General features: G+C 43.1%; 4 protein-coding genes across 5 annotated transcripts in view; 3 read left to right on the plus strand and 1 right to left on the minus strand.

Annotated features, from left to right (window-relative positions):
- The window catches only part of SV2A (synaptic vesicle glycoprotein 2A), a 59,732-nt gene extending 58,310 nt beyond the window's left edge, over positions 1–1,422 (plus strand). Inside the window, exon 14 of one of the 2 annotated variants that reach the window (XR_012130346.1) lies at positions 210–1,422. The gene's annotated coding sequence lies outside the window, so the exon portion shown is untranslated. The remainder of the gene's footprint in view (positions 1–209) is intronic. The other variant, XR_012130347.1, reaches the window with a different exon arrangement.
- A 10,726-nt stretch (positions 1,423–12,148) lies between these two features.
- On the plus strand, positions 12,149–13,351 carry H2AC21 (H2A clustered histone 21). The gene has a single exon (XM_037024915.2). It carries the CDS (start codon positions 12,932–12,934, stop codon positions 13,322–13,324), a length of 393 nt encoding a protein of 130 aa, XP_036880810.1. The 5' UTR covers positions 12,149–12,931; the 3' UTR covers positions 13,325–13,351.
- Positions 13,352–13,434: 83 nt separating this feature from the next.
- Positions 13,435–14,161, minus strand: LOC108384133 (histone H2A type 2-C). The gene has a single exon (XM_037024914.2). The coding sequence runs from the start codon at positions 14,004–14,006 to the stop codon at positions 13,488–13,490; it is 519 nt and encodes a 172-aa protein (XP_036880809.1). The 5' UTR covers positions 14,007–14,161; the 3' UTR covers positions 13,435–13,487.
- Positions 14,162–14,165: 4 nt separating this feature from the next.
- Positions 14,166–16,291, plus strand: H2BC21 (H2B clustered histone 21). Its single transcript, XM_017640983.3, has one exon. The coding sequence runs from the start codon at positions 14,209–14,211 to the stop codon at positions 14,587–14,589; it is 381 nt and encodes a 126-aa protein (XP_017496472.2). The 5' UTR covers positions 14,166–14,208; the 3' UTR covers positions 14,590–16,291.
- The last annotated feature ends 11,243 nt before the right edge of the window (positions 16,292–27,534 follow it).

Raw genomic sequence — 27,534 nt, forward strand, 5'->3', positions numbered from 1 at the left:
CAAAGGCTTCTGGTACCAACTAATTCTCCCTGTAACTCTCCAATCCTTCCAGTCAAGAAGCAATCAGGGGCCTACCGGCTTGTTCAGGACCTGTGGATAATCAACGAGGCTGTAGTCCCTCTTCACCCAGTCATCCCTAACCCTTATACTCTCTTATCTCATTTTCCCCTGGGCACCTCTCCTACCTACCTTACTTCTCATCTCCTCAGGGAACACGCAGACCAGTTCTTGCCTCAACCCACCTCCCCCTTGGATCCAAGAATCATGGAGGCTCTACAGCCAGGAGACGAAGTCCTTCTTAAAGAACTCCAACCTCAGTCACTCCACCCATGGTGGATGGGACCATATATGGTGATCCTTACCACTCCCACGGCTGCCAAGCTATTGGGACACTCCCTGTGGTACCACATCTCCAAGCTCAAATGAGCACCCAGTCATGATAGGCAGAGCTCTAGAGACACAGGGCCCCTCCATTTGCACCTTACTCGCACTAGTGCTGGCCACAATGACCCATCTGGCTCTAGCAAACTGGGTCTGTGACATGTCCATCACATCGGGTATGCTCCAACTACACCAATTGGTCCCTAAGACATGTTACTTTCAAAAGATATCTTATCAGCAGAGAGACCACTTGTACTGGGCCACTATGATGTTGAGATTTCCAAACTGGCTACCCAGGAGGAATTGGCAAGATCATTTGCTGGGTACGAGACCCTCCACCAAATCCCCAAGGAAAGATACCCCCTTGTCCCACCCAATGCTCATCTTTCCATTCCTTCATCCAGGCTGCCTGCTATGAATGAGCCTCAGTCTGTCTCTCATTGTCCGGACAACAGTACTGGATGGGGCGAAGCCTGGGTAATCATGCTGGATATGTCTGTCCTGGGAGACAAGGACAACATATCTGCTGGAACCTCCGGCCACTGATAGTGAGGTCAGACAGTAAAAGTGCACAAGACTATGCTGGTACATCAGTACTCGCCCTTCCCTCCAAGCCTCCTCTGGCCTCCCACCAGCCTTAACCCTGCCTGTGCTGCCCCTCCTCAGCCGGAAGTAGCCAGATTGAGTGGGCACCCATTATAACCAAAAGGCTGGAATGTAAGGCTGGAGGCACTGGAGGAGTGAGCATGTCAGATGAGCTCAGCCCTAACCAAGTAAAGGGGGGCAGCAAAGCCCCCAACCCCGGCCTAGTAAAGGGAAGAAACCAACAGATTCCAGGCCTGATGATGTGCCAAAATCCCCGGCTGCTGCCCCCTCCCAACCTGAAAAGGTGCCTTAGGCTAGCCAATCCTCACGCTGCTGTAGACCTATGCTCTCCCTCCCCGTAACTTTTTAAAAAACTCACTGCCTGCTCTGCTTGGTGCGACTTCTCTGGCCTGTGACTAACCAGACTGGCAAACATCGCCCGGGATTGTGCCCTATTAAACTTTTTGCTCCTTTGTAGCCTCCTCGGCTGTTTATTTTGGCTCAATTTTACCTTACAATAACTGGTAGAGGACTTGGGAAGGGGTGAAGGTCAGTCTTCAGTAACTGCTTCCTGCTGATTAGGGGCAATGAAGTTCATTTTTGTATTGATGGGGGGCGGTCCTCAGATGAGCCCTTGGTCTGAAGTGGTGATGCCTGCCTGTTCCAGGTTTAAAAAGGATCGCTGTCTTTGGAGAGGGGTTGGTAATCCTGTAATACAAGCTGGTTAAAGGTTTGTGTAGAAATTTTCTGCATTTGGGCTGATTGCTATGTTTACTAGAGTGGCTGAATTACAGCATTATTTGGGGACATATGTGTAGGCAGAAAAGTAACCTGTAGGGCAAAGGGAATCCTTGATGGTGCAATCTTATGGACAGTCTGAAAGAGAAGAAAGGGCTGGTGTTGGGAAGGAAGGTTTGGTGAGAGAATAAGTGTTGAGACCAGGGTTAACAATCCTGAAGCATGATGCATGGCGGTTGTAAGGGAGGTCTTAGTACTATGTGCTGGCAGAAACTTCTTCAGTGATAAGTGGAAGTGGAGATGAGCAGCATGAAATGCGGAGAGTAAGAGGTCCCATCAGGGTGGAGGAGTAGGAACCTGTGGGAGATTTGGTGGGAGGGGAATAAGGGGAGACAAATGGCTTAAGGTGAGAGTTACGTATCCAATGGGGAAGACCCTGGAATTTAACTGCAGTTGGTGTGGAAAGGATTACTGTGTATGGTCCTAGCCATTTGGGAGTTAGGGATGGTGTCGCTTGGTGTGGTGGGGATAGGAGCACAGAGTCTTCTGGGTGATAAAAAGTAGGAGAAGTGGGGTCTTGAGGTTTTGGTATATAGAGGTCAGCATGGGACCAGAGTAGAGAGCGAATGTGTTGAAGTAAACGGTTGACGAGATGAGGAGGAAGGATAAGAGGTTCGGAGTTAAGACCTGGAGGAAACATGGGGCGGCCATACATGAGTTCAAAAGAAGAAAGTGTAGCAGGCTTTTTTGGTTAGGCCTGGAGTCTAAGTAGGGCCAAGGGGAGGAGTTTTATCCAGTCAAGGTGGAGCTCCAGGGATAATTTAGTAAGAATAGATTTGAGGGTTCTATTGTTCTTTCCACTTTACCTGAGGATTGTGGGTGATAAGGGATGTGAAAATGCCATGGAATATTAAGGGCTTTAGTGGTTGCTTAGGAGATTTGAGAGATAAACTCGGGGCCATTGTCTGATTGTAAGGAAGTAGGTATCCCAAATCGTGGGATAATTTCAGACGGTAGGATGTTGGAGACAGTCTGGGCTCATTTGTTAGTTGTGGGAAAGGCCTCAAACCATCCTGAAATTGTGTCCATCAGTACTAAAAGATACCGGTGGCATTTTACTGGGGGCATGTGAGTAAAGTCGAGCTGCCAATCAGTCCCGTGAATGAGCCCTCTTGCATGATGGGTAGGAAAGGTGGGTGGTCGAGAAGGTGAGTTGGGATTGACTTTTTGACAGATCTTGCATGAAGTGGTGAGTATTTTGAGGAAGGCAGTTTCTGAATGAGAAAGAGGCAGGTAAGTTTTGAGAAAGCGTTGTAAAGATTGGGGGTTGGGGTGGAATAAGTGATGTAAGTAGGAGAGTATGGCCTTAGTGGAAGGCAGGCCAGTAGTTGTGGGAATGGATTTTTTAGAACCTGGAATGAGGCCATCTATTACAAGGGCTAACGCTGCCTTTCGGCCTGCCTCATCTGTCCTGTTGTTACCAAGGGAGATGGATGACTGATCTGACCAATGGGAGTGGTAATGTAGTAGGCCCATGGCTGTTGGAAAATGTGAGGCTTCTATTAGTGGTATAATGTGTTTGGGTTGGTGATAGAGCTGCCCTTGGGGTTGAGGAGTCCCCGTTCTTTCCAGATTGCTGAGTGGGACAGCAGGATATGGAAAGCATATGTAGAATCAGTATAGATAGTAAGAGAGGACCCCTGCACCAAGGTGAAGGCACGGGTAAGGGCAATTGGTTCTGCTTGTTGGTTTGTAGTGTTAGGAGGTAAGGGCTTTGCCTTGATAGTTTTGTCCAGAGAGACAATGGCATATCCTGCCTGTCGAACACCCTCATGGATAAAGGAACTGCCATCAGTAAACCAGGTATATGTGGCCTGAGGAAGGGTGCCCTCCTGAATGTGGGAGGAACAGGGTAGGAGTTCATCTAGAGTTTGTAAACAGTCATGGAAGGGGGGGCTGTGATCCTGCCTGTGAATTAGGAGGTAATGGAATAAGGGTGGAGGGATTAAGGGGAGGACAGGTTTTGAAATTGAGGGAGGTGTGCTCAACTAGGGCAACCTGAAGTGATAGAATCCTTCAGCGGGAAAGGGTCTGCAGGTCTTTGTAGGTAAGAATTTCGGAAAGAGGATGAGGGGAGAAAACAGTTGTGGTTGACCTGAAGGGGAGTTTTTTGGATTCTTAAATGAGGACGGCAGCTGCTACTAGGACACGCAGCCAAGGCTCCCATCCCCGAATAGTAGGATCTAGTTTTTTGGAAAGATAGGCAACCAGGCAAAGGACGGTCCTAACATATGTCCCAGAACTCCCAGGGCAAAGCCCTGCTTTTCTGAGACATATAGAGAAAAGGTGCGTGTGAGATCAGGCAAGTGCAGAGCGGGGGCTTGTGGAAGGGCCAGCTGGAGTCTATAAAAGGGCTTACCCACAGGCATCAGGAGGGGCTCAGCGAGAGGTCCTCAGGATGCTTCATATGGGGGCGTGGCCAGGAGTGAAAAGTTGGGGATCCATGAATGAAGGAACCCAGCAAGACCCAGGAAAGAGAGAATTTCATCTTTGTTACTTGGAATGGGCATGGTTTGGAAAACTTTTTTCCTGTCTATGGTAATAGCCTTGTAGCCGGGGAGAGCTGAACTCCCAAGTATGTGACCTGAGTGCAGACAGCTGAACTTTGGAGGGTGAAACCCAATAGCCATGTTCTGGGAGAAAGTTTAAAAGGAGAATGGTATCCTGTTGAGAGGTTTGTAGGGAGGGATTGCACAGGAGAAGATCACCTACATATTGAAGGAGGGTGGAGCTTGAGAGAGTAAGGGATTTGAGGTCTTGTGCTAGAGCCCGTCCAAAAAGGTGGGGACTATCTTTAAAGCCTTGGGAAAGGACTTGTTAAGTGGTCTCTGAATATAAAAAATTAACATAAGGAATTTCCTGCCTTGATTTTTCTCTGGGATACCAGCATCTTGGTCTGGGAGCATATCAAAAGGCTGCCTGCTCAGCCCCCAAGGTGGGCTGAGGTATTGTCTATTTGCTAAAGAATCCTGCCTCTTAAACTTCCTGGGTGTTAAAATGCAATCTTTAAGATGGAATTTTTCCTGCCTTTTACTATGCCATCTACAGCTGGGTCTGCATGCTAAATTAGTTGCTCAGTTTGCAAAATTACCTCGTCAGATCTGAAGGAGGAAAGACATTACATAGGCCTGGGCCTTTTAGTATGCTAAAGTGAATCTTATACACGATTACAAGTGATTAGCATAATAAAACATGTGCTACTCTTCTTTATCTGGGGGAACATTAACTGATCTCACTGGAGTGATTCTAGAGCTTAATGTTCAACATAGTTTTAGTGGGGGGGGGTTTCCTAGCATGTAGTTACATTGCTCTGACTGCAAATATCCTGCCTTGCTTTTTCCAGAGGCTCTTACCCTATTTGGTCTAAGCCCAATGGTCCCTGTCTCATTCCCCCCTCTACAGATAGAGACTTTAGCTGCTGCTAGGGAAAGGGGGCAATGACTGCTCTGGCTGCATCATGCTGAGAGGGGGCACAGTATGGGGTGCAGTTAGGTCTGTATTACTGGTCATTTGAGAGGGCCTTGGAAAATTAGCGCTTCTATTCTGGGTTTCATTTCTATTACTATTACTATTTGCAGTTTTATGGCTTCTAAGCAAGATAGAACAAATCGTGTTATTAGGTTAAGTAGCAACATCTGGAGTTGGATTTTCCATTCTGGAAGGACAAACTTGATGAGATTAAGAATGCATGGCTGAATATGAGAACTAGAAACACGAATATTCTAATTGAGAATCATAGCCAGATATTACAGGGAAACTAGAATTCTGGATCGAGTTTACATGTCAATGGTATTAGGATTTAGTATAGATAAGACTGAATTATTGAAACAATACTTTTCTCTAAAATCACCCTCATTTTTATTAGAAGTAGCCAGATTAAGAAAACATTTAACAGTTGGCTTGATTATTTGCATAAGTGCAGCAAGAAGAGCAATAGATTACATAGGATCTTTTAAATGTACTTTGCTGTAACTTTTTATAAGGAATTTCAGATTGTACTTTTAAAGGCTTCTTGAGGCCAGAAAGCCAAGCCAGACTTGCCATTAGGTTGTGCCTGCAGTACCTGTAGATTTGGGTGAATTCCTCTCTTCTTGAGATTCCCAAGACATTCCTGAGGTTCCTGTCCCTGCCAGGAAATGACCTTCCTTACTCACCTGGTAAGGCTGCTGGGAACCCTGTAAGCAAGGTACCAGGCCAATTCTTCTAAGGGGCTTTGTTGGCTTTATAAAGTCAATCTTAGTTCCTTAAAGCTGTTCATATCTGAGTTTATGCATGTGTCTCTCAGGTATAACATTCCAGTCAAAGCCTTGGTAATATAACCAGTGTTTTTAATTGGTCTTGTTACAAGGAAAGCAGATTCTTATTGAGTTTATGCAAATAAACATACTGCTATGAAATATAAAAAATACTCACTGAAACTTTTTAAATTCTGGAGGGGTCAGGTAGAAAGATAAATGTTTCAATTCTGCTTATGAAGGTATTATTATTTATTAAACTTGTCAGCTTAAGAGAAAAAGCTTAAAACACTTTATCAACATTTGAAACAAAAAGCCACAAAATCATTTTCTTTAGTTGACTTAATCTTATGTAACTAATACCTGCTCTGTTGAAATCTAATTTTTACTAGTTTAGGATATTTGTTCTGCTGGAATGTAATTTTTTACTAGTTTGAGTAATAAAACAGTGACTGTAAGTGAAAAAAGACTTACAAATGACAATGGTTAAAGATCTGATGAGAGCTTACTGTAAGACAATTGACATAAGGAAATTCGGATATTTCTGTAACATAAAACATTCAGTAACAAAATTTAGCATCATTCCTTTTGACAGTGCTTTCTGTAAATATGTATCAGATAAATAAGCCATATTAGCCAAATATTTTCCTCAATGAGGAAAAAACATTTTTCTGACATGTTCCAGGGGCTCTCTGGAAAATATCAGAGTGAACTAGAGGTGAAAAACACCTTTTTGAATTTGATTTTGGGAAGTTGCTAAAGTTTTTAAGGCACTTGCCTAAATAGCCTAAATAGAATTATAAGTCACTATGAAACAATACTTATCTATTTAACCAGAATGACAATAAAAGATTTTAAAGGGAAATACAGGTTACACAGTTGTTAACAAAGGTTAGCTTTTAGTCTTCTTAATATTAAGATCTCATTTTCTTAAATACTCAGACAACTCACTGAGACTTTAAGCATGAGAAACTGTTTTGATCACAGAATTAGAAAACCATTTGTAATCTTTCAACAGTAACAGTTGACTAATAAATCTTTGTTCCTTTAACAAAGGATTCTCGTTTTGCTGTGTACTTGACACTGAGATTTATTTGCTTTAATTTCACACAGCATGGCTATATCAATTTTCCACCAACTTTCTACAACTTTCTTTTTACATTCAATGTTCTCCCTCTAAATAAACAGCTGTACTTTAGAACAAAGTTATTTTCTTTTATCAAAAGACACATTCTTTAACATGCAGAAATGTTTTCCTTATTAATTTAAGTAGTTTTAATTAGAACTTAAAACTATTAGGTACCTTAATTTTTAGTGAACACTGAGAAGTAGGCTATTGTAAACTATTACACTAGCATTCTTTAGATTAAAAATTTATGAACACAGTTTATAATTTCTGGAACTATGTGCTTTACGGCACAATATCTAAGCACAAAATATGTCTACATAGCAAAACATTAAGGTTTTAGGTTACTACAAAAATTCTCAGGCTGTAGGTAGGTATACACACTGTAACACAATTATTATTAAGATGTTCACTTGCTACACTTGGTTTACCCATAGTTAACAACTATGCTGAATATTAGACAAAGTCAAGCCTCTAAGCATTTCATTCTTGAAAGATTTAGCAGATAACATCAACTTAAATGACTAGGTAAACGTAGGCAGCTGATAACCATAATGATATGTCTATCTCAGTTCAACTTAAATTAGCATTAATCCTTAATATCTCCTATTAGAATTTTCTGGAAGTCTTAGAATGCCCAATTTTCACAAGTGCTTGTCTGTAAATCAATTTTTATTAATACCATCTGGAGGTAGAGAAATATTTTTCATTTACAAACTTAGACACACAAACATACAGATTAAGCTATAATGATACAGTGAGAGGACAGACAGAGCTCCTGGCGTGGTGGTGCATTGTCTAGGGGTTTTACAGGCAGTTGAGAACATTTGGGAATGTGAAAAAAGCTTAGGGGTGTGGACTTTAAGGCAAGTAGTAGGTGTTTAAAATTGCAGGAGAGACAGAGAGAGAGAGCTTGGTTCGGAGGTAGTAGAAAGCCTGGATATATGGGATCTCTTTCCATTTGCCCATGCGCTCACAGAAGTTGTATAAGTTGTGGAGAATTTTAGAATCTAAAGGGCCATTGGGGAGCCATTTAGACTGATTGTCCAAGGGATATTGTGGCCAGATCTCATTACAGTAGCAAACAAGCTTAAAAGGTTTGAGGTCTGGAGTGAGGTGGAGGGGTTTAAAATTATTGAGTAAGCACCCTAGTGGTGAATCTGTGGGAACAGAGGGGCCAGATCCCATAGTGAGAATGAGACCATTCACAAGTTGCTGAGGTGTCCCAGAGCGATTGAGAAGGTCATGGAGAAGACCAGACCTAGAGGGGTCGTCACCACCTCTAGCTGAGTTGTTGAGGTGAAAACACCAAGGAGGCTCAGTACCTGGTACCAGGAATTTACGAGTAAAGGGAGAATAGGCCTCAGTGAATGAGGATTCTCACCACGGGGAGGCAGAGAAGGGTCGACTATGGGGATCAACCATGACTCTGAAAGTCATGGTTGGCGGTGCTCCTATCCTGGAGGAGCCCTTGGGGGTGCCAGACACTCAACGGTCACTTCCCAGGTTCCAAAGGGACATTTAAGTCGACCATGAAGGGGAGACTCACCAAATCGAAGGATGGTGTTGGGCGAGATGATGAGTGACTGGGGAAATGGACGGTGAGCCCATGGAGGAGGATTGGGCAGTGAGGGTTCCCAGAGCAGCTCAGATTCCCAGAGAAAGAGCAGAATCAGTGGGAGAACCTCATCCGAAGTCATGGCACCAAGGGAAGGGTATCTCGCCGCGACCCTCCTTACCCAGAATGACTCAGGAGACATGGGCCCACGCAAGAGATTTTATTATCTGAAAGAGAAAGTGGCTGCCCCCAGAGAGAGAGTGAGCAGCAGCATGGTGTAGAGAGTTGTGCCTTTTATTGTGGCAGAGTACCCCTTGGCCTGTTGCCTTGGGGGAGGGTCGGAATGTTTAGAAATAAGGTGGGGCAAGTCCAAGCAAGCCCAGACAAGTCCAGGCATAATTCTCACCAGCTTCTGTACTTGGGACCATGGGGTAAATGGAGGATAAATTACTATATTCTTATAATTACCTTGGTCGGAGCTTTTCTGGTGATGGTCTCCATAGCCAGCAAGGCATGGTACACAGTATCCAGTTGCCTCTCTAACAAGGTGACTGGACCTGTGCTCCTTTCCATAGTTGTGACCAGGCTCTAGTTGGCAGCAGCCTTAGGCTCTGGCCATGGGCTGGGGTCAGCGTGGCCAGCAGTGGTGGTGGCACCTCCACAACCACACGAGTGTAGACACATGTCCCTCAATGCAACCACCACTTCTCCCCATCATTTCTTGGGGTGGCCCTCCCAAAGGTCGCACACATTATGGCAGATTTTGGGTTCAGAGGAATCCTACCGACTGTGCCAGATGTATGTCCGGGGAAAGGAAATCCTGGGGCAAAATACCTCTAAAAACTGAAATCAAAGGGAGAAATAAAGTTTAAAACCTGTTTATTGTTACAAACTGCAGTCCAGCCCATCTCTCCCTCCTGCTCCAGCAGCAGCAAAACTGGCCCTCCCCTCACCTCTCGGTACAGATAAGCCTTCCTTGCCCAGGTAACTACCCATTGATATGGAGAGGAACTTCTCTCCACCCCTGAGGAATGATGCAAATGCACTAAAGCCATACTTCTCTCCATCCTTGAGTTCCTGTTGATATGCGTATGTACTAAAGCCAGGTGAGATACTTTGGATAAATTACAATTTTACCCACACACTGTTATTTGCTTCTACAGTCCTTGTGTCCTGGATGCGCTCCCTGGCTGCAGCTGCCGCGTGATGGCTGGAATGGATGAGTTTTGGACTTAATCTGCATGGGACTTTGAACCTAGCTGTATCCTTTGGCTTAAGAATTATCATGATTGTGCTGCTGTTGTCAAGAAAAAAAAAATGCTTAAAGAGAGGCTTGACTTTGTCTATTGTTTGGTAAAAGTTTTGTGAGCAATCTAGTATGGTTGTTAGGAATGAGTAAACAAGTTGTGGGTAAAACTGTGACATTTCCAGAATATGTCGCCTGGCTTTAGTACATGTGCATATCAATAGGCTTTCAGTGGTGGAAAGAAGTATGGCTTTAGTACATTTGCATCATTCCTCAGGGCTGGAGAGAAGTTCATCTCCATATCTGCGGGTAATTACCTGGACTAGGAGGGTTTATCTGTACCCAAGGGTTGAGGGGGACGGCTGTTTTGCTGCTGCTGGAGCAGGAGAGAGAGGTGGGCCAGATTGCAGTTTTGTAAGCAATGAACGGGTTTTAAACTTTATATCTCCCTTTGACTGATTTCGGTTTTTAGAGGTATTTTGCCCCGGGATTTCCTCTCCCTGGACTTACATTCTGGTGCAGTCGGCAGGATTCCTCTGAACCCAAAATCTGTCATAAAGTGTGCAACCTTTGGGAAGGCCACCCCAAGAAATGATGGGGAGAACTGGTGCTTGTGCTGAGGGACATGTGTCTACACTCATTGGTCGTGGAGGCACCACCATTGCTGCTGGCCGAATCGACCCTGGTCTGTGGCCCAAAGCGTAGGGCTATTGCTTCTGCCATTGCTGCTGCTCCTGCTGCCGGCTGGAGCCTGGTCACAACTATGGAAAGGAGCAGAGGTCTTGTACATCTTAACAGAGAAGTAACTGGCTGCTGTGTACCATTGAGACAGGTACCATGGGATTAGGCAGAGTAAGGTGAGGGCCTCCAGAGAAAAAGCAGAGCAAGATAATTAGTCAGAACAATGTAGCAATGTGGAAAGAAGTCCCTTTTGAAACTCTGTGATAAGTATTATGCAAAGTCAGAATCACACTAATTCTCTAGGGTAAAGATACCAGACTAGGAATATAGACATCTTCAGTGAGATCAGTTAAAACTAAAAAGGCCAGCAGCAACTTGGCCTGGAATGTTTGAGCATTCTGCATATAAAGAAAAGTGTCTCAGCATAAACCGTGACTTCACTGTATCAATTTAAAATCATGACACTGTAAAATTTACCTTAGCCTGCTGAAAGGCCCAGCTTATTTTAACCGTACCTATGTGCTATATTTTCTTCTCTGATCCTAACCAAGTAATCTGCAACCTAGGAAAAAGACTAATTTAGTAAGCAAGCCCAACTATAAACAGCCCAAGAAGTTAAGAAGTAAGATTCTTAACTTCAGCAAACAGCAACAACCCAGCACACCTTGGGGGCAGGGTAGGCAGTCTTAATTGACATGCTCCCAGAGGGAAACTGCTCTCTTGAGAAAGAATCAGAGCAGAAAATTTCTTCTATCACTCATCAAAAATGAGCATTCTGGGACCACTCAACAAATCTACATCCCTAACCCTTTAACCTCATTCCTGAAAATCCTCAACTGCGCATAAAACCCCTAGACAATGAGCCAACCACGACTCTCTTGTCCCCTCCTGGCTTGAGCAGGGAGCTCTGTCCTCTCACTTTATCTCTAAATAAAAGCCTGTACCTTGCTCTCCTACCTTGAGTGTTTGGGAAGCTCATTCTTCGGCTTCATGAACAAGAACCTTGGCATCACCATGCCTTGTTAGCTACGGAGGGCTTATCTGTACCTGAGAGGTGAGGGGGAGGACCGGTTTTGCTGCTGCTTGAGCAGTAGAGAGAGATGGGCTGGACTGCAGTTTTCTAAGCAATACATGGATTTTAAACTTTATTTCTCCCTTAGACTGATTTCGGTTTTTAGAGGTATTTTGCTCCGGAATTTCCTCTCCCCGGACTTACAAGGAGACTCTGCCTTAGGTACCTAGAAGATTGTTGGTGCAATAGGGGAAAGAGGAAAGAGAGAGAGGAGGGTGCGTATTGTTTGGGTAAGTTTGCTTTTGAATAGGTCGAGTTGTTGAGACAAATGAATTGAAGTATCCGGTAAGCAATTTGGTATGCGAGTCTGAGACTCTGAAACAAATTTGGATGTTAGGATAGCACGGAATTTGTTAAGACTCCTTATGAGAAGAGTGAAGAATTGAGGGAGAGCGTATAGGGACGCAGAGCCCTATTTAGGAATTTAGGATTGGTCAGAGAAATAAACATGCGGATTTAGGAATTTAAGATTTAGGATTAGGGCAGCGGAATAGACACGCAGATTTAGGAATGGCAGAGTTGAATAAAAGCAGGATAAGCAAAGTCAGAGGACATGTCGAAAGCCAAGGGAGCAAGTTTCATGGCGGTGTCGGACGCCTCCTGGAGGTAAAAAGGAGGAAAACAAATCTAGCACTTGGTGCCACTTGGGATTCCGAGGAACGGAGGCGGGTCGGGGTAGGGCGAAGTCACACTGCCGGCAGCTTCTAAATTGGAGAAAAGAGACGGCCTTGTAACATATTCTTTAGGGTAATTTGGCTGTGATAAGACAGAAAGGACGGGACCTGGAGGGACTTTAAAGCTCAAGCGGATAATCGGCTTCAGAATCCCGAACCCTTGAGAGGCAGTAACTGCATCTGTTGCAGACCCTCTGCAGCCCTTCGGGTCCTTGTAAGTTCTTTTCCAGCTCCCAAACGGAAAAGTACCACTGTGACCCGGAAAGAAACTGCCACTCAGGAAAAACAAAGCGTTTTGTCTGAAAGCCTTCTCTCTTTAAAAGTCCTGCCATGCAAATAAAGGGCCTTAATGTAGCTCCTAGCGATTGGTAGGGACTTATGAGTCCGTCATTTCCTCGTACTGCGGGACGCAAACGAATAGCCTGCTTTCTGCTTTCCTATTGGCTGTTGGTTCGGGTTCCGTGTTTAGCCAATCAAACTCTTCTCTTCTCCCCTCCCGCAGCTCGTATAAGTTACATCAAATTGGTATCCTTTCCACATCCTTCTTGAAAGCTTTAATTGCATTCTTAACCGTAATGTCGGGACGAGGAAAGCAAGGCGGCAAGGCCCGCGCTAAGGCCAAGTCGCGCTCGTCCCGCGCCGGCCTTCAGTTCCCGGTGGGGCGAGTGCACCGCCTGCTGCGCAAAGGCAACTACGCCGAGCGAGTGGGGGCCGGCGCGCCAGTCTACATGGCGGCGGTGCTCGAGTATCTGACAGCGGAAATCCTGGAGCTGGCGGGCAACGCGGCCCGAGACAACAAGAAGACGCGCATCATCCCTCGCCATTTGCAACTAGCCGTGAGAAACGATGAAGAACTCAACAAGTTACTTGGGGGTGTCACCATTGCCCAAGGCGGAGTCTTGCCCAATATCCAGGCTGTTTTGTTGCCTAAGAAAACGGAGAGTCACAAACCTGGCAAGAACAAGTAATCAGGAGGGCTGACAACCACTCCCACTCATCTCAAAGGCTCTTTTAAGAGCCACCAAAGTGTCAAGTGAAGGGCTAACCACTAAGTAGTGCACTAGCTCTTTAAGAAAACTTGGGTGGCTCTAAAAAGAGCCTTTCTTTGTTAAGTGCCGTTAACCTAAAAACCTATTTGCTTTTAGCTTTGTGGCTTTCGGTTTTCTTTGGCAATAGAACAGCCTGGATGTTGGGCAAAACGCCACCCTGGGCGATGGTAACTTTGCCCAACAGCTTGTTCAGTTCCTCGTCGTTGCGGATGGCCAGCTGGAGATGACGGGGGATGATGCGCGTCTTCTTGTTGTCTCGGGCCGCGTTGCCCGCCAGCTCCAGGATTTCCGCTGTCAGATACTCGAGCACCGCCGCCATGTAGACTGGCGCGCCGGCCCCCACTCGCTCGGCGTAGTTGCCTTTGCGCAGCAGGCGGTGCACTCGCCCCACCGGGAACTGAAGGCCGGCGCGGGACGAGCGCGACTTGGCCTTAGCGCGGGCCTTGCCGCCTTGCTTTCCTCGGCCGGACATGGCCGAGAACAAAAGCAACACCCTTAAACACCTAAACCTCCTACCTCGCAACAAAATAAGTGAAAGAAGACCAAGTGGAAAGCCTTTATAAGCTTTTCTAGGGGTGGGGGTCAAGAAGGAGTTTTTCATTGGTCCTAAATTGGTTCCAGATACAGCCAATAGGGTCAAAAGGGTGTTGTTACGTAGCTATTACTGACAATGCAATATACTTTCATGGCCCAATGGAAACCAAAGACTTTTGGAGCCTTAATTTGCATATGATGGTTATAAAAGGATCAGGCCCGCCCATTCTCTCACTTCTTTCTTTTGCTATCCTGTGTGGTGTTCGAGAATGCCAGAACCTGCGAAGTCTGCTCCTGCGCCCAAAAAGGGTTCGAAGAAAGCTGTCACCAAAGCCCAAAAGAAGGACGGCAAGAAGCGTAAGCGCAGCCGCAAGGAGAGCTACTCCATCTACGTGTACAAGGTGCTGAAGCAGGTGCACCCCGACACCGGCATTTCGTCTAAGGCCATGGGCATCATGAACTCGTTCGTTAACGACATCTTCGAGCGTATCGCGGGCGAGGCGTCCCGCCTGGCGCATTACAACAAGCGCTCCACCATCACGTCCCGGGAGATCCAGACGGCCGTGCGCCTGCTGCTGCCCGGCGAGCTGGCCAAGCATGCCGTGTCCGAGGGCACCAAGGCGGTCACCAAGTACACCAGCTCCAAGTGAGTCCCCGCTGGGAATGGCGCTCGCACGACTCGCGGCCGCTTGACTCTAAAGGCTCTTTTCAGAGCCACCCACCTCATCACCAGAAAAGAGCTTTTCACTTTTCCCTTTCAGTTACCACAGTAAGTTACTCTACTTGAAGGTTAGGATAAACAGCACAAGTGTTTAAAAAACAGCTCTGCCGAGGTTCCTCGCGCGTGACTGGCCTTGATTTTGTTTGTAGGGCACGTCTTAACGTCCTCCTGTGCTGCTGAGCATTTCTACGAATCGGTCCGAATTAGGATATTGAGAAACGGTTCTCCCGCTTTGTCTCCCGACTATTGTCCTGTTGTGACTTAGGTCTATGTTTTGTCGACGTTCTGAAACGAGTGGTGTCCGGCCATCATCTATCTAAGTGAAGGATTCCAGGACACAAGCCCGGGTTCCAGGAACACTGCGTCACCGCCTCGAGGAATTTCTCAGTTTGGTAGCTGCTGGGGTGCTGGGTCACCAGTTCTGGTCTGCGATGTGGTTTCATGTGGACACCAGCTTTTCTGGGCATTTCGGGCGGAGCCAGCGCTGCCAGGTCCCAGGCTTTCCCTGATTGAGCGATATGAATATTTAAAATCGCGCGCCACTCAGGAATTCGTAAATTCTGGCATCCGCCGCTCATTTCGAGGCTTTGATATCTTAATACTATTTCTCGGTTTGTGGATCATTTTTGCATATAGTTTTTCTTGGAACGCGCCAACCGCTGATCTCTGCAAGCCGCTGGTCGTTTAGGTCTGAGCTTAAAAATCACCTGAGATCTTTCCAAGTCATCCAGTCAGGAATTTTTGCCGCTCGTGTCCACCTGTCCTTGTCCCTCACTGTTTTGTCTTCCTCCTAGCAGCTATTGGAAATTGGTTTATTTTCCGGTTTGATTTGCCAGTCTCCTTTTCCTCAATATCATCAGTGCCAATCAGTGCCTGGCACACAGTGGACACTTAAGTACTTTTTAATATTTGTTGAATTACTTTTCTTATCCCACCCCTTTTTTAATCGCTTCCGTGGATGGATGCGTGTGGCTCATTTCCATTAGATGTATGTGAAGACATGAAAAAGGAAATGTTTCTGGAGCTCCTTCCACAAGTCTGTCCATGGTCACCTCAGGGCAACGGCTGGGAGGAGCCCCTGCTAAGATCTTTTTGTGACAAAGAGGAGGTGGCAGTGATAGAGCCTCCCTTTACCCTTGGTTTAGCGTAATTTACCTCTTGGATTTTCATTAAACTCAGAGCATTGGCCACTGGGAAGATCTTTTTCCTTCTTTTTTTTTTATTATAGCGCTCCCCCAACCCCCGCCACCACCTCCACCGCGCAATCCTGTTCTCCACCGACATGACCTTTTAATTTATACTCACCATCTTGTTTGCTTTACAGAAGACCCTGTGAAATGGACTAAGATAGGCGAGGTTAATATCCTTTCACAAACGAGATTGAGATGTCAAGTGATTGGTCCACAGGTCATGCAGCTAATATTGTCTACCTTTGTATCCTCAGATGCCAGGACAATTGTATTTTAGTTTTACTTTGTATAATTACAGAATGTTAAATATTTTCGTCCAATTCTTGATTTTGTTATTCAACTGTGCTTGGCTAATGGGTCCTGGAGTTGATTGCAGCGTTTGAGGAATCCAAATGAACTCCAGGCATTATTGCAGACTGAATAAATCTTGTTTCCTTCTTATGTGTGTTTTCAAATGTGTGTAGATACTGTTGTTATTCATAAAGTTACCAATTAAAAAGCTTGGCTAGATTCTTTAAACTGCAAAATATTTTTTAATTAAATGAAGTTAACAGATACAACCACTGCTGGGTCTGTGCAAAGTCCTGGGAGCCTCTGACTTGGAGAATGAATTATTTATAGGCATTGGACAGACTTTACCCCAGAAGTGCACTGGGGCTAAAATAGCCTGTTATGAGGGCACTGATTAATGCTTAGTAATTTGAAAATACATGACCACAAATACATGTTTTAAACAAGATAGAAGAAACAACATTCTCAAATAGTTCAGCTACACCCACAGAACATTTACTACGTGCCAGTGTTCTAGGCCCTTTATACATACTTTTCATTTAACCCTCACAAGAGCCTCATGAAATTGTTAACATTATTACCTCCTATTTTACAGATGAGGAAACTGAGACACAGAGAGGCTTCTCCTCAGAAACTCTCCAGAATAGACTCCTAGGTCAGAGCTTATGGGACTTGAGAAAGTAAGGTTACTTTTTGAAAATCCGGACCCCTCCCTGCAGGGGGGAAAAATCTTTAAATATCACCTGCTTTATTCTCTTCAGGGTGCACCCTGGATATAAATCTATGGTGGTGGTGGCGGCTGAAAGCCTTGAGGATGGTACTGGGGGCTCTGGTTCTCCATCCCAGAGGCCACATCTCAACTTGGTATAGTTTTGAGACAGGGACAGTGGGTGTAGTCAGAGTAGGGTGACGGCCTCCGGAAAAAGCAAGGCAAGATATTTACAGTCAAACCAATGTAACAATGTAAAGTCCCTATCAAAACTCTGTGTTTAGCATTATGCAAAGTCAAGGTCACACTAATTCTCTAGGGTAAAGATACCAGACTAGGAATACAGACATCTTCAGTGAGATCAGTTAAAGCTCAAAAGGCCAGGGGCAACTTGGCCTGGAATGTTTGAGTGTTCTGCAAGGGTATCAGCATAACCAGTGACTTCACTGTAAACAGCCCTGGCAAACGGACAACAACCCAGTCCACCTTGAGGGCAGGGCAGGTGGTACAACTCCACACCCTAGGCCCTCAGTTCCCCCAAATCCTCAACTGCCTCTAAATCCCCTAGACAACACACTACCCCGGGCTCTCTTGTTCCCTCCTGGAGTGAGCCAGGAGCTCTTTCCTCTCACTTTATTTCCAAATAAAAGCCTCTGCCCTGGCTCTCCTACCTTGGGTGTTTTTGCTAAGTTCATTCTTCAACTCAGCAAACAAGATTTCCAGTATCAGTTTGAATCCACAGTGGTAGGACTCACTGTTGGAATCCCTGCCCAAGGCTCTCAGGTCCTGGTTTCAGGCTCCTCTTGGGCATGGTGTTTACCAAGAAGGAAGTTACAGAGTGAGGAATGGGGAAGAGGTGACAGAGTTTGGTATTCTAACCCTGGAGGGGACGTAATTAATGATGGTGAGATTAGAACCTTAAGAACCCTCTTTCTCCTGCTCAAACATCTATAAACATTTGCTTATATTGCGGTTAATAACAATAATTGCTATAATAAAAATTGCTTCTACTTAGGGAGCAGTTAACTATTTACCTGGTCCTCTTCTAAGTGGTTTACACCCATTGCTTCATTTAATCTTCACTGCCACCATTTAAGATAGGTTCTATTTTTAACTTTCTTATTTTGTAAAGGAAAGTAAGTCTCAGAGAAGTTACACGATTTGTCCAGGATTGTTTAGGAAGTAAGTAAGTAGTGGAACTGCATTCCAATGCAAGCTTTTACAACACTTGATATTCAAGGGCCTCTATAGTCTGCCTCTTCCTTCTTTTATAGCTCTATCCTACTGCTTTCCTGTAAGGTTTTCTGCTTTGGTTAAAATGGTCTATTCACCTTTCCCTAAACCCATGTATTCTTTCCCAGGTCCAGACTGGATTGTCCTTTCTGTTTTGGCCAGAACTTTCTTTCAAGCCAACGCCATATCTTCCAGCTCAAATAACACCTCTTAATTCATTTCTCTACCATACCACCTCTACTTTAAGAAAGCCAACTTTACAGAGGTATAATTAGCATACAACAAACTGCACATGTTTGAAGTCAATTTGCTAAGTTTTGACATACATACATACCTATGAAAACATCACCGCAATCAAAATAATGAATATACCATCACCAGATCCCCAGTTTCCTAGTGTCCCTTTATAATTCATTCCTCCTTTTCCCTTCAACAGTGCCCTCCTTTGCCCCCATCCTTACCCTCAAATAACCACTGTTTTGCTTTATGTCATTATAGATGGAATTTTCTAGAATATTATGTAAATGGACCCAGACAGTATATATATTTGTGTCTGGCTTTCATTCAGCATCATGATTCTGAGATTCATTCATACTTGCATGTTTCAGTAGTTCATTCCTTTTTATTGCTGAGTAGTATCCCATTGTATGACTACACTACAATTGTTAATCCATTCACTTGTGGATGGGTAGTTGGGTTACTTCCAGTTTTAGTCCCCCTTTTTAATGCACTCTAAATTTGTGTCATAGTTATTCCAGAAAAACACAATAAACTTTCTGTCCTCAATTGGGAAAGAACTCAGATGGGGAATGAGACATATACACAAATACTTATTCTGTCAAGTGGGTGAAAGTATTAGGGTTTCACTTTTGTTCTTCTAGGCTCAAAACCTCCTAAATGTTCTGCTGCCAGAATAATTTTCTAAAGCACAGCTGTGACTTCATCACCCACCTGCTCACAAACCTCCAGGGTCCTTCCTCACTGCCTCAGTTTGCCTTTCAAAAGAAAGAAATGAAAATTGTAAAACTTTATCAGCAATTCTTATACTGTCTTTGGTTTCACAATGTGGTCTGGGGAGCCCTGCTTCTTTTAGAGGGAGGCTACAAAGCTCACAATATGGCTCATTAGGAATTTTGGTACAAGGAGTAAGCCTGAGGGGTGGCTTTGTTTACGTTGTTTCAGAAACCAACTAACAGACTGTCAGGGAGACCGGTTTAATCATTCATTTAATATGGGTGGTTTAAAATTTGTATCTGCTAATTTTGTAAATATTGATTAAGTATCTGTTAATATCACTAAGTTCTATAAGAAAGGTTCTTTAGGACTAGTCCTCTGAGAAAGTCTGCTGGGCAGTGAGTATACAAGGTTAAACAGAACAGAGTGGCTTCTGCGTTCTTGAACTTTTACTGCTTAGAAAGGAAGACAGATATTAAACCAGTGACTATAATAAGGTGTGGCAAGTGTTAGGATAGGAGAAGTACAGATACTGTTAATGTAATGGAAGGAGGCCTAACTTAACATTAGTGGTGATAAGGAAGGCTTCCCTGAGGAAGGGACTTTTAAGGATGAGACCTGGAGAAGCTGCAAAGGAGCATTCCAGGCAGTGGGAGGCATGGGCAAAGACATGGAGGAGGGTGAAAGAAGCAGCTCAGGTAGGTAAGGGGAAATTGAAAGAAATCTAGGATGGGTAGTGTTTAAAGGGCAAGTAAGAGAGCACAGCAGCATGAAGTTACACAGGTGGCAGGGTCAGACCTTTCAGGATGAGACCAGACACATGGAAACAGTTTCTAGGCTAATGTGACTATGGAAACAGAAAGGAGCTGAATGGTACTGAGAAAAGAAAAGTTAAAAAGTCTCAGAGGTCTGTGAGCTATTCAATCACCCTCTGGGGCAGATGGCACCCTGGCCCTCAAATGACTGCCTATTCACTGCTATGGGGTTTCCCTTAAAGTGGGCATAGCTGCCTGAGGTCATTCATGCTGATACCAGCCGCCATTGTGCTCTGAGGGGACCATGGGATTCTGAAGGGGACTGCGAGATTCAAAATTGGCCAGATATAAAGTTTTGCTAATACCTAGTGCTGGTTAGAGTTACAGAAATAGGGTGCTCTTATGTACTATTAGTGGGAAAAGAATTTTGGTACAAACTTCCTAGTGGGTATTCCAACAACTATCAAAATTCCCTTTCATATACAAGTACAAAAAAAAACCCCTAAACAAAACACACGAAGATATTTGTGCACAGATGGTAATAGCAGCTTTTAAAGAAAATATAGTTTTAATTCTTGATAATGGAGAAATTAAAACATATACAAACAGACTTTTGTATATGTTTTGTTCTTGTACTTGTACTTGTTATATGACTTCAACAAATATCAACTCAAGGTCAATTATCAATTCAAAGCTGTCTGTCCTATATCATTTTGAAGCAGATTCAAGACACCATATTATTTCATCCATAAATATGTCTTCAGGTATCTTTAAAAGATAAGGACCATAATACCAAATCTAAATAAGTAACATCTAAAATAAGTAACAATAGTTCCTCAATTCATAAAACATCCAGTTAATGTTCAACTTTTAATTTTAATCTATGTGTCATATATTTTAAAAATACTTTGAATCTGAATCCAAGTAAGTTCTACACAGAGTGGTCAATTTTAACCACTACATGTCTTTTAACTCTAATATATATGTTCCCATCCCTTTTTTTTTTTTTTCCTCTTTTGAAAAAACTGGGTTACTTTTTCTCAGTCAGGATTTTCTTGATTGTTTCCCTGGGATGTAGTTTATCATGATCCTCTTGAAGGGTCCCCACCAGTAAGATGGCAAACTTTCAGCTTCTCTTTGGGGTCCTCAGTTCCCGCCGGCACCACCTGAAGCCCAATCACCTCTCGCCCCGCTCCCAATCCCAGCACCTAGCCAACAGCCACCAGCCCCGTAGAAGTGACACCTCAATCAATTCATGCCCCTTCCTATATAACCCAGCACCTTCCCCTAATAAAGCGGAACTCTCCGGTGAATTGCTGCTATGTGTCGCTCCTTTCCTTTCACCTCTGTCCTCTGTATTTCCTATAAATTAGAATTTGGATCAGAGGCTTGATTAGACTTGGGTTCACCTCACTCCATGGTAAGACTACTTCATAGGTGGTACTATTTTTTTTTTCTATCAGGAGACACATAATGTCTAGTTGCTTCTCTTTTTGTGATAATAGCAGCTGTAGATGCTTAATGCTTAGATCAATTAATTCATTATGGGCTAAAAAATGATATTCTAGCACTCATCCTTAATTTATTATCTGGAATGCTTCAATAAAGAGAGAAAAGTATTAATTTTACGAGGAAGCATCTAAAAACGATTTCAGTATTATCAGGAGACAAAGTGATAGGATCCCTTTTGGTATAAAAATAGGATATGCATACATTGGTGTGTGCATTAGTATATAAATGAAACATTTTTCTGGAATTTCATATAATAAAACTAATAATAATAGCTATTGAAAGGGAGATGAGTGTGGTTAGACCAGAAGGAGGCTTTTCTTTTTTCCCTTGTATCTTTCAATATCATTTGAATTTTTAATCAGTGTATCCTTGAACACATTGTCAGCAGAGGTTGTTTGGGCAGTGGGATTATTGGCCTTAAAAAAAGCCACAATGCTGTGAGAATATTTTTGGTGAAAATAATGTATTACAAATACCGCTTATTCTATCTAGCGCCTGGCACCTAGTGGACCCTCACTTTATTTTAGTTAATTCTGAAAAACAGGTTTAAAAATCATCAACAATATAAACAACAACCAACTTAAACAGCAGCAGCAGGGACAGTTAACCCAGGTCCCTGGGATCCTCAGGCCAATGGACAGGTCAGGGCTGCGACCCCAATAGTCCCAGCCCACAAAAGCCATCACTTAAGACTGTGAGCATCTGCTTTCAAGGAGGTATTCTCTGAAGTGATCTTCCTGACTAGTCAGCTTTGCTGATGAGGTCTTCACGGATGTGGTCCTCACCCAGGAAGGAGAGCCAGTCATGCTCTTTAAGAGGACAGGTCACAGAGGGATGTGAAGCTATGGGGAGGAGAACACATAGAACTGGCCTGGGAAAGTGGGTGTGGGTTACTGCAAGTAAAGAGCAATATTTTGAGGTTATTCTGACCTTCTAGTCTTTATTCTGACTTAGACATGCAGAATAAATTGAGGCTCCTGAATTTTACTAAAATATTTTTCTAAAACAGACAAATAATAAATAGCCTGATGATCTATCACTATATTTGCTGTGTACATTTAATAGAGCTATTCCCCCTTTTTCTTATTTCTTCTTTATTTGTTATTCCCTTTTCTTGTTCATTCTTTACTCCCTTTCAGTCATTCTAATTTTGCTTCTATGTTGTTAGCCTGGGGAAAGGAAATCCCAGAGCAAAATACCTCTAAAAAACGAAATCAATCAAAGGGAGAAATAACGTTTAAAACCCGCTTATTGCTTACAAAACTGCAGGTCAGCCCATCTCTCCTGCTGCAGCAGCAAAACTGGCCCTCCCCTCCCCTCTCAGGTACAGATAAGCCCTCCTTGCCCAGGTAATTACCCATTGATATGGAGATGAACTTCTCTCCACCCCTGAGAAATGATGCAAATGCACTAAAGCCATATTTCTTTCCACCACTGAACGCCTATTGATATGCAGATGTACTAAAGCCAGGTGAAATATTCTGGAAATGTTACAATTTTACCCACGTATATGTTCTTGCAAAAAGTGTATTGCTTTTTATGCATTAAAAATAATTATCCGTGGATTGGGTTAAAGATGACGGCATGAGAGGTGAGACAGAGGCTTCATCCTAAAACCACATATAATACAAAAATATAATTGTTAGTCTGTGCAGAGGAAATCCTGGGGCAAAACACCTTTAAAAACCGAAATTAGTCAAAGGGAGAAATAAAGTTTAAAATCCTTTATTGCTTACAAGCTGCAGTCTGGGCCCTTCTCTCTCTCCTGCTCAAGCAAAAGCAAAAACTGGCCCTCACCTCACCTGCCGGGTACAGATAGGCTCTCCTTGCCCAGGTAATTATCCATTGATATGGAGATGAACTTCTCTCCACCACTGAGGAATGATGCAAATGCACCAAAGCCATACTTCTTTCCCCTCTGAATGCCTATTGATATGCAGATGTACTAAAGCCAGGGGAGATATTCTAAAATGTTACAATTTTACCCACAATAATTAATACAACTAATCCTGAAAGAGCAACAGGAAAGGGCTACACCAGCCTGCATACACCTGGAGAAAATAATAAACCTCACGGAACAGGGTGAGTACCAAAGCTGTGGCCCGGTGGGACTCAAACCCTTCCCCCACCCCAGCTCACCTGCGGAGGAAGAGAAATGGGGCAGGGAGGGAGTGAAGGCCTGGAACTGCTGTACCCCTAGCTCTGGAGATCTGCTCTGAGAGCATGAACCTATATTTCATGGTGCTCTAATGATTAGGGTGTTGGAAAGCTAAGACAGGCAGAATACCTGGAGAGACTGAGATTCCAGCTGCTTGTGGAAAGCAGGGATCCATATCTGGCTGCTCTGGGACAAAAGAAAGGTGGGCAGTCTGAGAAACTTCCTAACAAGGAAGCCCTTAGCAAGAGGGCTGCTAAAGGAGCAAGGATTGCACAGAGCTTACTGCTCAGGAGAAAGGACAGGTAGACAAAATTGCCCACATGTACTCTCCCTAGAAGATTGGGAACTTTCATAATCTTCAGGCGGTCCATCCTCCTGGCTGACTACACAGCCCCATGGCCCACCTCCATGCTACGTAGCCTGCTGTGCCTTCCTCCCTGCCAGCCTGCACCTGGCTCACAAACCAGCAAACACTGCCCTGGCATTAGGCCAAACAGAGGGAATCACTGCCTACAGCAGCTACACATGAAAAGCACAGAGGCTTATACATGTGTGCTCTGCCCACTGGTTCTGGCAGTGGAGACAGGCATAGCAGCCAGGAAGCAGGAAACAGCTCTTTCCTTTCACTGGCATCAACACAGGTCCCCTGCGACCCCCAACATTGCTCCAGGGGCTAAGCAGCTCCAGAGAGTAGAGCTTCTGGGCAATAGAGGGTGCCACATACAAATATGAAATGTCAAAGGAACCTGGTTCAGAGCAAAATTATGAATACACCAGAGAAAGACTCAAATGAAATTGACCTCCTGAATCTTCCTGAGATTTCAAAATAGAAATCATTAACATGCTCATAGAGGTACAGAAAAATATTCAAGAACTCAGGAATGAATTCTGGTTGGAGATCCAATCATTATGGAGCACAGTATCAGAAATGAAACATACAATAGCAGGTTTTAAAAGCAGATTGATATGGTGGAGGAGACAATAAGTAAAATAGGAATTAGAGAAGAGGAATACAAAGAAATTGAGGCACAGAGAGAAAAAATGACATTGAAGAATGAAAGAATATTGAGAGAACTGTGTGACCAATCCAAATGTAACAATATTTGCATTATAGGGGTACCAGAAGAAGAAGAGAGAGGAAAAGGGATAGAAAGTGTCTTTGAGTAGGTAATTGCTGAAAACTTCCCCAATCTGGACAAGAAGATAGTCTCTCAGGCCAAGGAGGTACACAGATCTCCCAACACAAGGGACCCAAGGAAGACAACACCAAGACATATAGTAATTAAAATGGCAAAGATCAAGGATAAGGAAAGACTATTAAAAGCAGCCAGAGGGAGAAATAAGATCACATACAAAGGAAAGCCCCATCAGGCTATCTTCAGACTTCTGAGCAGAAACCTCCTTACAGGCCAGAAGGGAGTGGCATGATATATTTAATGAATCAGAAGGGCTTCTAACCAAGATTACTTTATCTGGCAATATTACCACTTAAATTGAAGGAGAGATTAAACAATTTCCAGATAAGCAAAAGCTGAGAGAATTTACCTCCCACAAACCATCTCTACAGTGTATTTTGTAGGGACTGCTATAGATGGAAGTGTTCCTAAGGTTTAATAGCTGTCACCAGATGTAATAAAACCATGGTAAAGAAAGTAGAATGGTTAATTACTAAGCAAATGCAAAATTAAATCAACTACCCCAAAGTTAATCAAGGGATAGACAAAGAGTACAGAATATGATACCTAATATATAAAGAATGGAGGAGGAAGGAAAAAGAGGAGAAAAGAACCTTTAGACTCTGTTTGTAATAGCATAATAAGTAAGTTAAGTTAGACTCTTAGACAGTATGGAAGTTAACCTTGAACCTTTGGTAACCATGAATTTAAAGCCTGCAATGGCAATACGTACATACCTATTGATAATCATCCTAAAGGTAAATGGTCTGAATGCACCAATCAAAAGACATGGAGTCACTGAATGGAATAAAAAAACAAGACCAATCTATATACTGCCTACAAGAGACTGACTTTAAAGCTAAAGACATACACAGACTAAAAGTGAAGGAATGGAAAAAGATATTTCATGCAACTAATAGGGAGAATAAAGCAGGAGTTGCAGTACTTGTAGCAGACTAAATAGACTTCAAAACAAAGAAAGTACAAGAGATAAAGAAGGACATTATGTAAGGATAAAAGGGTCATTCCAAAAAGAAGATATAACCAATATAAATATCTATGCACCCAACACAGGATCACCTACATAAGTGCAATAAATACTAACAGAATTAAAAGGGGAAATAAATGCAATGCATTCATTCTAGGAGACTTCAACACTCCACTCACTCCAAAGGACAGATCAACCATACAGAAAATATGTGAGGAGACAGAGGCAGTGAACAACACATTAGAACAGATGGACCTAACAGACATCTACAGAACTCTACACCCAAAAGCAGCAGAATACACATTCTTCTCAAGTGCACATGGAACATTTTCATGAATAGATCATATACTAGGCCACAAAAAGAGCCTCAGTAAATTCAAAAAGATTGAAATTGTGCCAACCAATTTCTCACACCACAAAACTATGAAACTAGAAATAAATTATGCAAAGAAAATGAAAAATCCCACAAACACGTGGAGGATTCACAACATGTTCCTAAATAACCAATGGATCAAGAACCAAATAAAAACAGTGATCAAGCACTATATGGAGACAAATGACAATAATAATTCAACAACATAAAATCTGTGGGATGCAGTAAAGGCCATGCTAAGAGGGAAGTATATTGCAATACAGGCCTACTTCAGGAAAGAACAATCCCATATGAAAAGTCTAAACTCATAAATAACAAAAGTAGGAAAAGAAGAACAGATGAGGCCCAAAGTCAGTAGTAGGAGGAACATAATAAAGATTAGAGCAGACATAAATAAAATCGAGAATAATAAAACAATAGAAAGAATCAGTGAAAGCAAGAACTGGTTCTTTGAGAAAATAAAATAGATAAACCCCTAGCCAGACTTATCAAGAAAAAAACAGTCTACACACATAAACAGAATCAGAAATGAGAAAGGAAATATCACTACTGACAGCACAGAAATACAAAGAATTATTAGAGAATACTATGAAAAATTATATGCTAACAAACTGGATAACCTAGAAGAAATGGACAACTTTCTAGAAAAATACAACCTTCCAAGGGTGACCCACAAAGAAACAGAACATCTGAACAGACCAATTACCAGCAATGAAATTGAATTGGTACTCAGAAAACTACCTAAGAACAAAACCCCTGGCTTCACCATTGAATTTTATCAAACATTTAGTGAGGACCTAATACCCATCCTCCTTAAAGTTTTCCAAAAAGTAGAAAAGAGGGAATACTACCACACTTATTCTATGAGGCCAGCATCACTCTAATACCAAAACCAGGCAAAGACACCACAAAAAAAGAAAATTATAGACCAATATCCCTGATGAACATACATGTAAAAATACTCAACAAAATATTAGCAAACTGAGTTAAAAAATACATCAAAAAGATCATCCATCATGATCAAGTGGGATTCATCCCAGGGATGCAAGGATGGTACAACATTAGAAAATCCATCAACATCATCCACCACATCAACAAAAAGGACAAAAACCACATGATCATCTCCATAGATGCTGAAAAAGCATTCAACAAAATTCAACATCCATTCATGATAAAAACTCTCAACAAAATTCATATAAAAGGAAGTACCTCAACATAATAAAGGCCATATATGACAAGCCTACAGCCAACATTATACTTAACAGCAAGAAGCTGAAAGCTTTTCCTTTAATACTGATAACAAGACAAGGATGCCCACTCCCCCCACTTCTATTCAACACAGTACTGGAGGTCCCAGCCACAGCAATCAGACAACACAAAGAAATAAAAGGCAAACAGATTGGCATGGAAGAAGTTAAATTTTCCCTGTTTGCAGATGACATGTTATTGTACATAAGAAACCCTAAAGACTCCACTCCAAAACTACTAGATCTAATATCTGAATTCAGCAAAGTTACAGGAAAGAAAATTAATACA

The sequence above is a fragment of the Manis javanica genome, chromosome 4 (genome assembly GCF_040802235.1).
Source record: "Manis javanica isolate MJ-LG chromosome 4, MJ_LKY, whole genome shotgun sequence".
Taxonomy (NCBI): domain Eukaryota; kingdom Metazoa; phylum Chordata; class Mammalia; order Pholidota; family Manidae; genus Manis; species Manis javanica.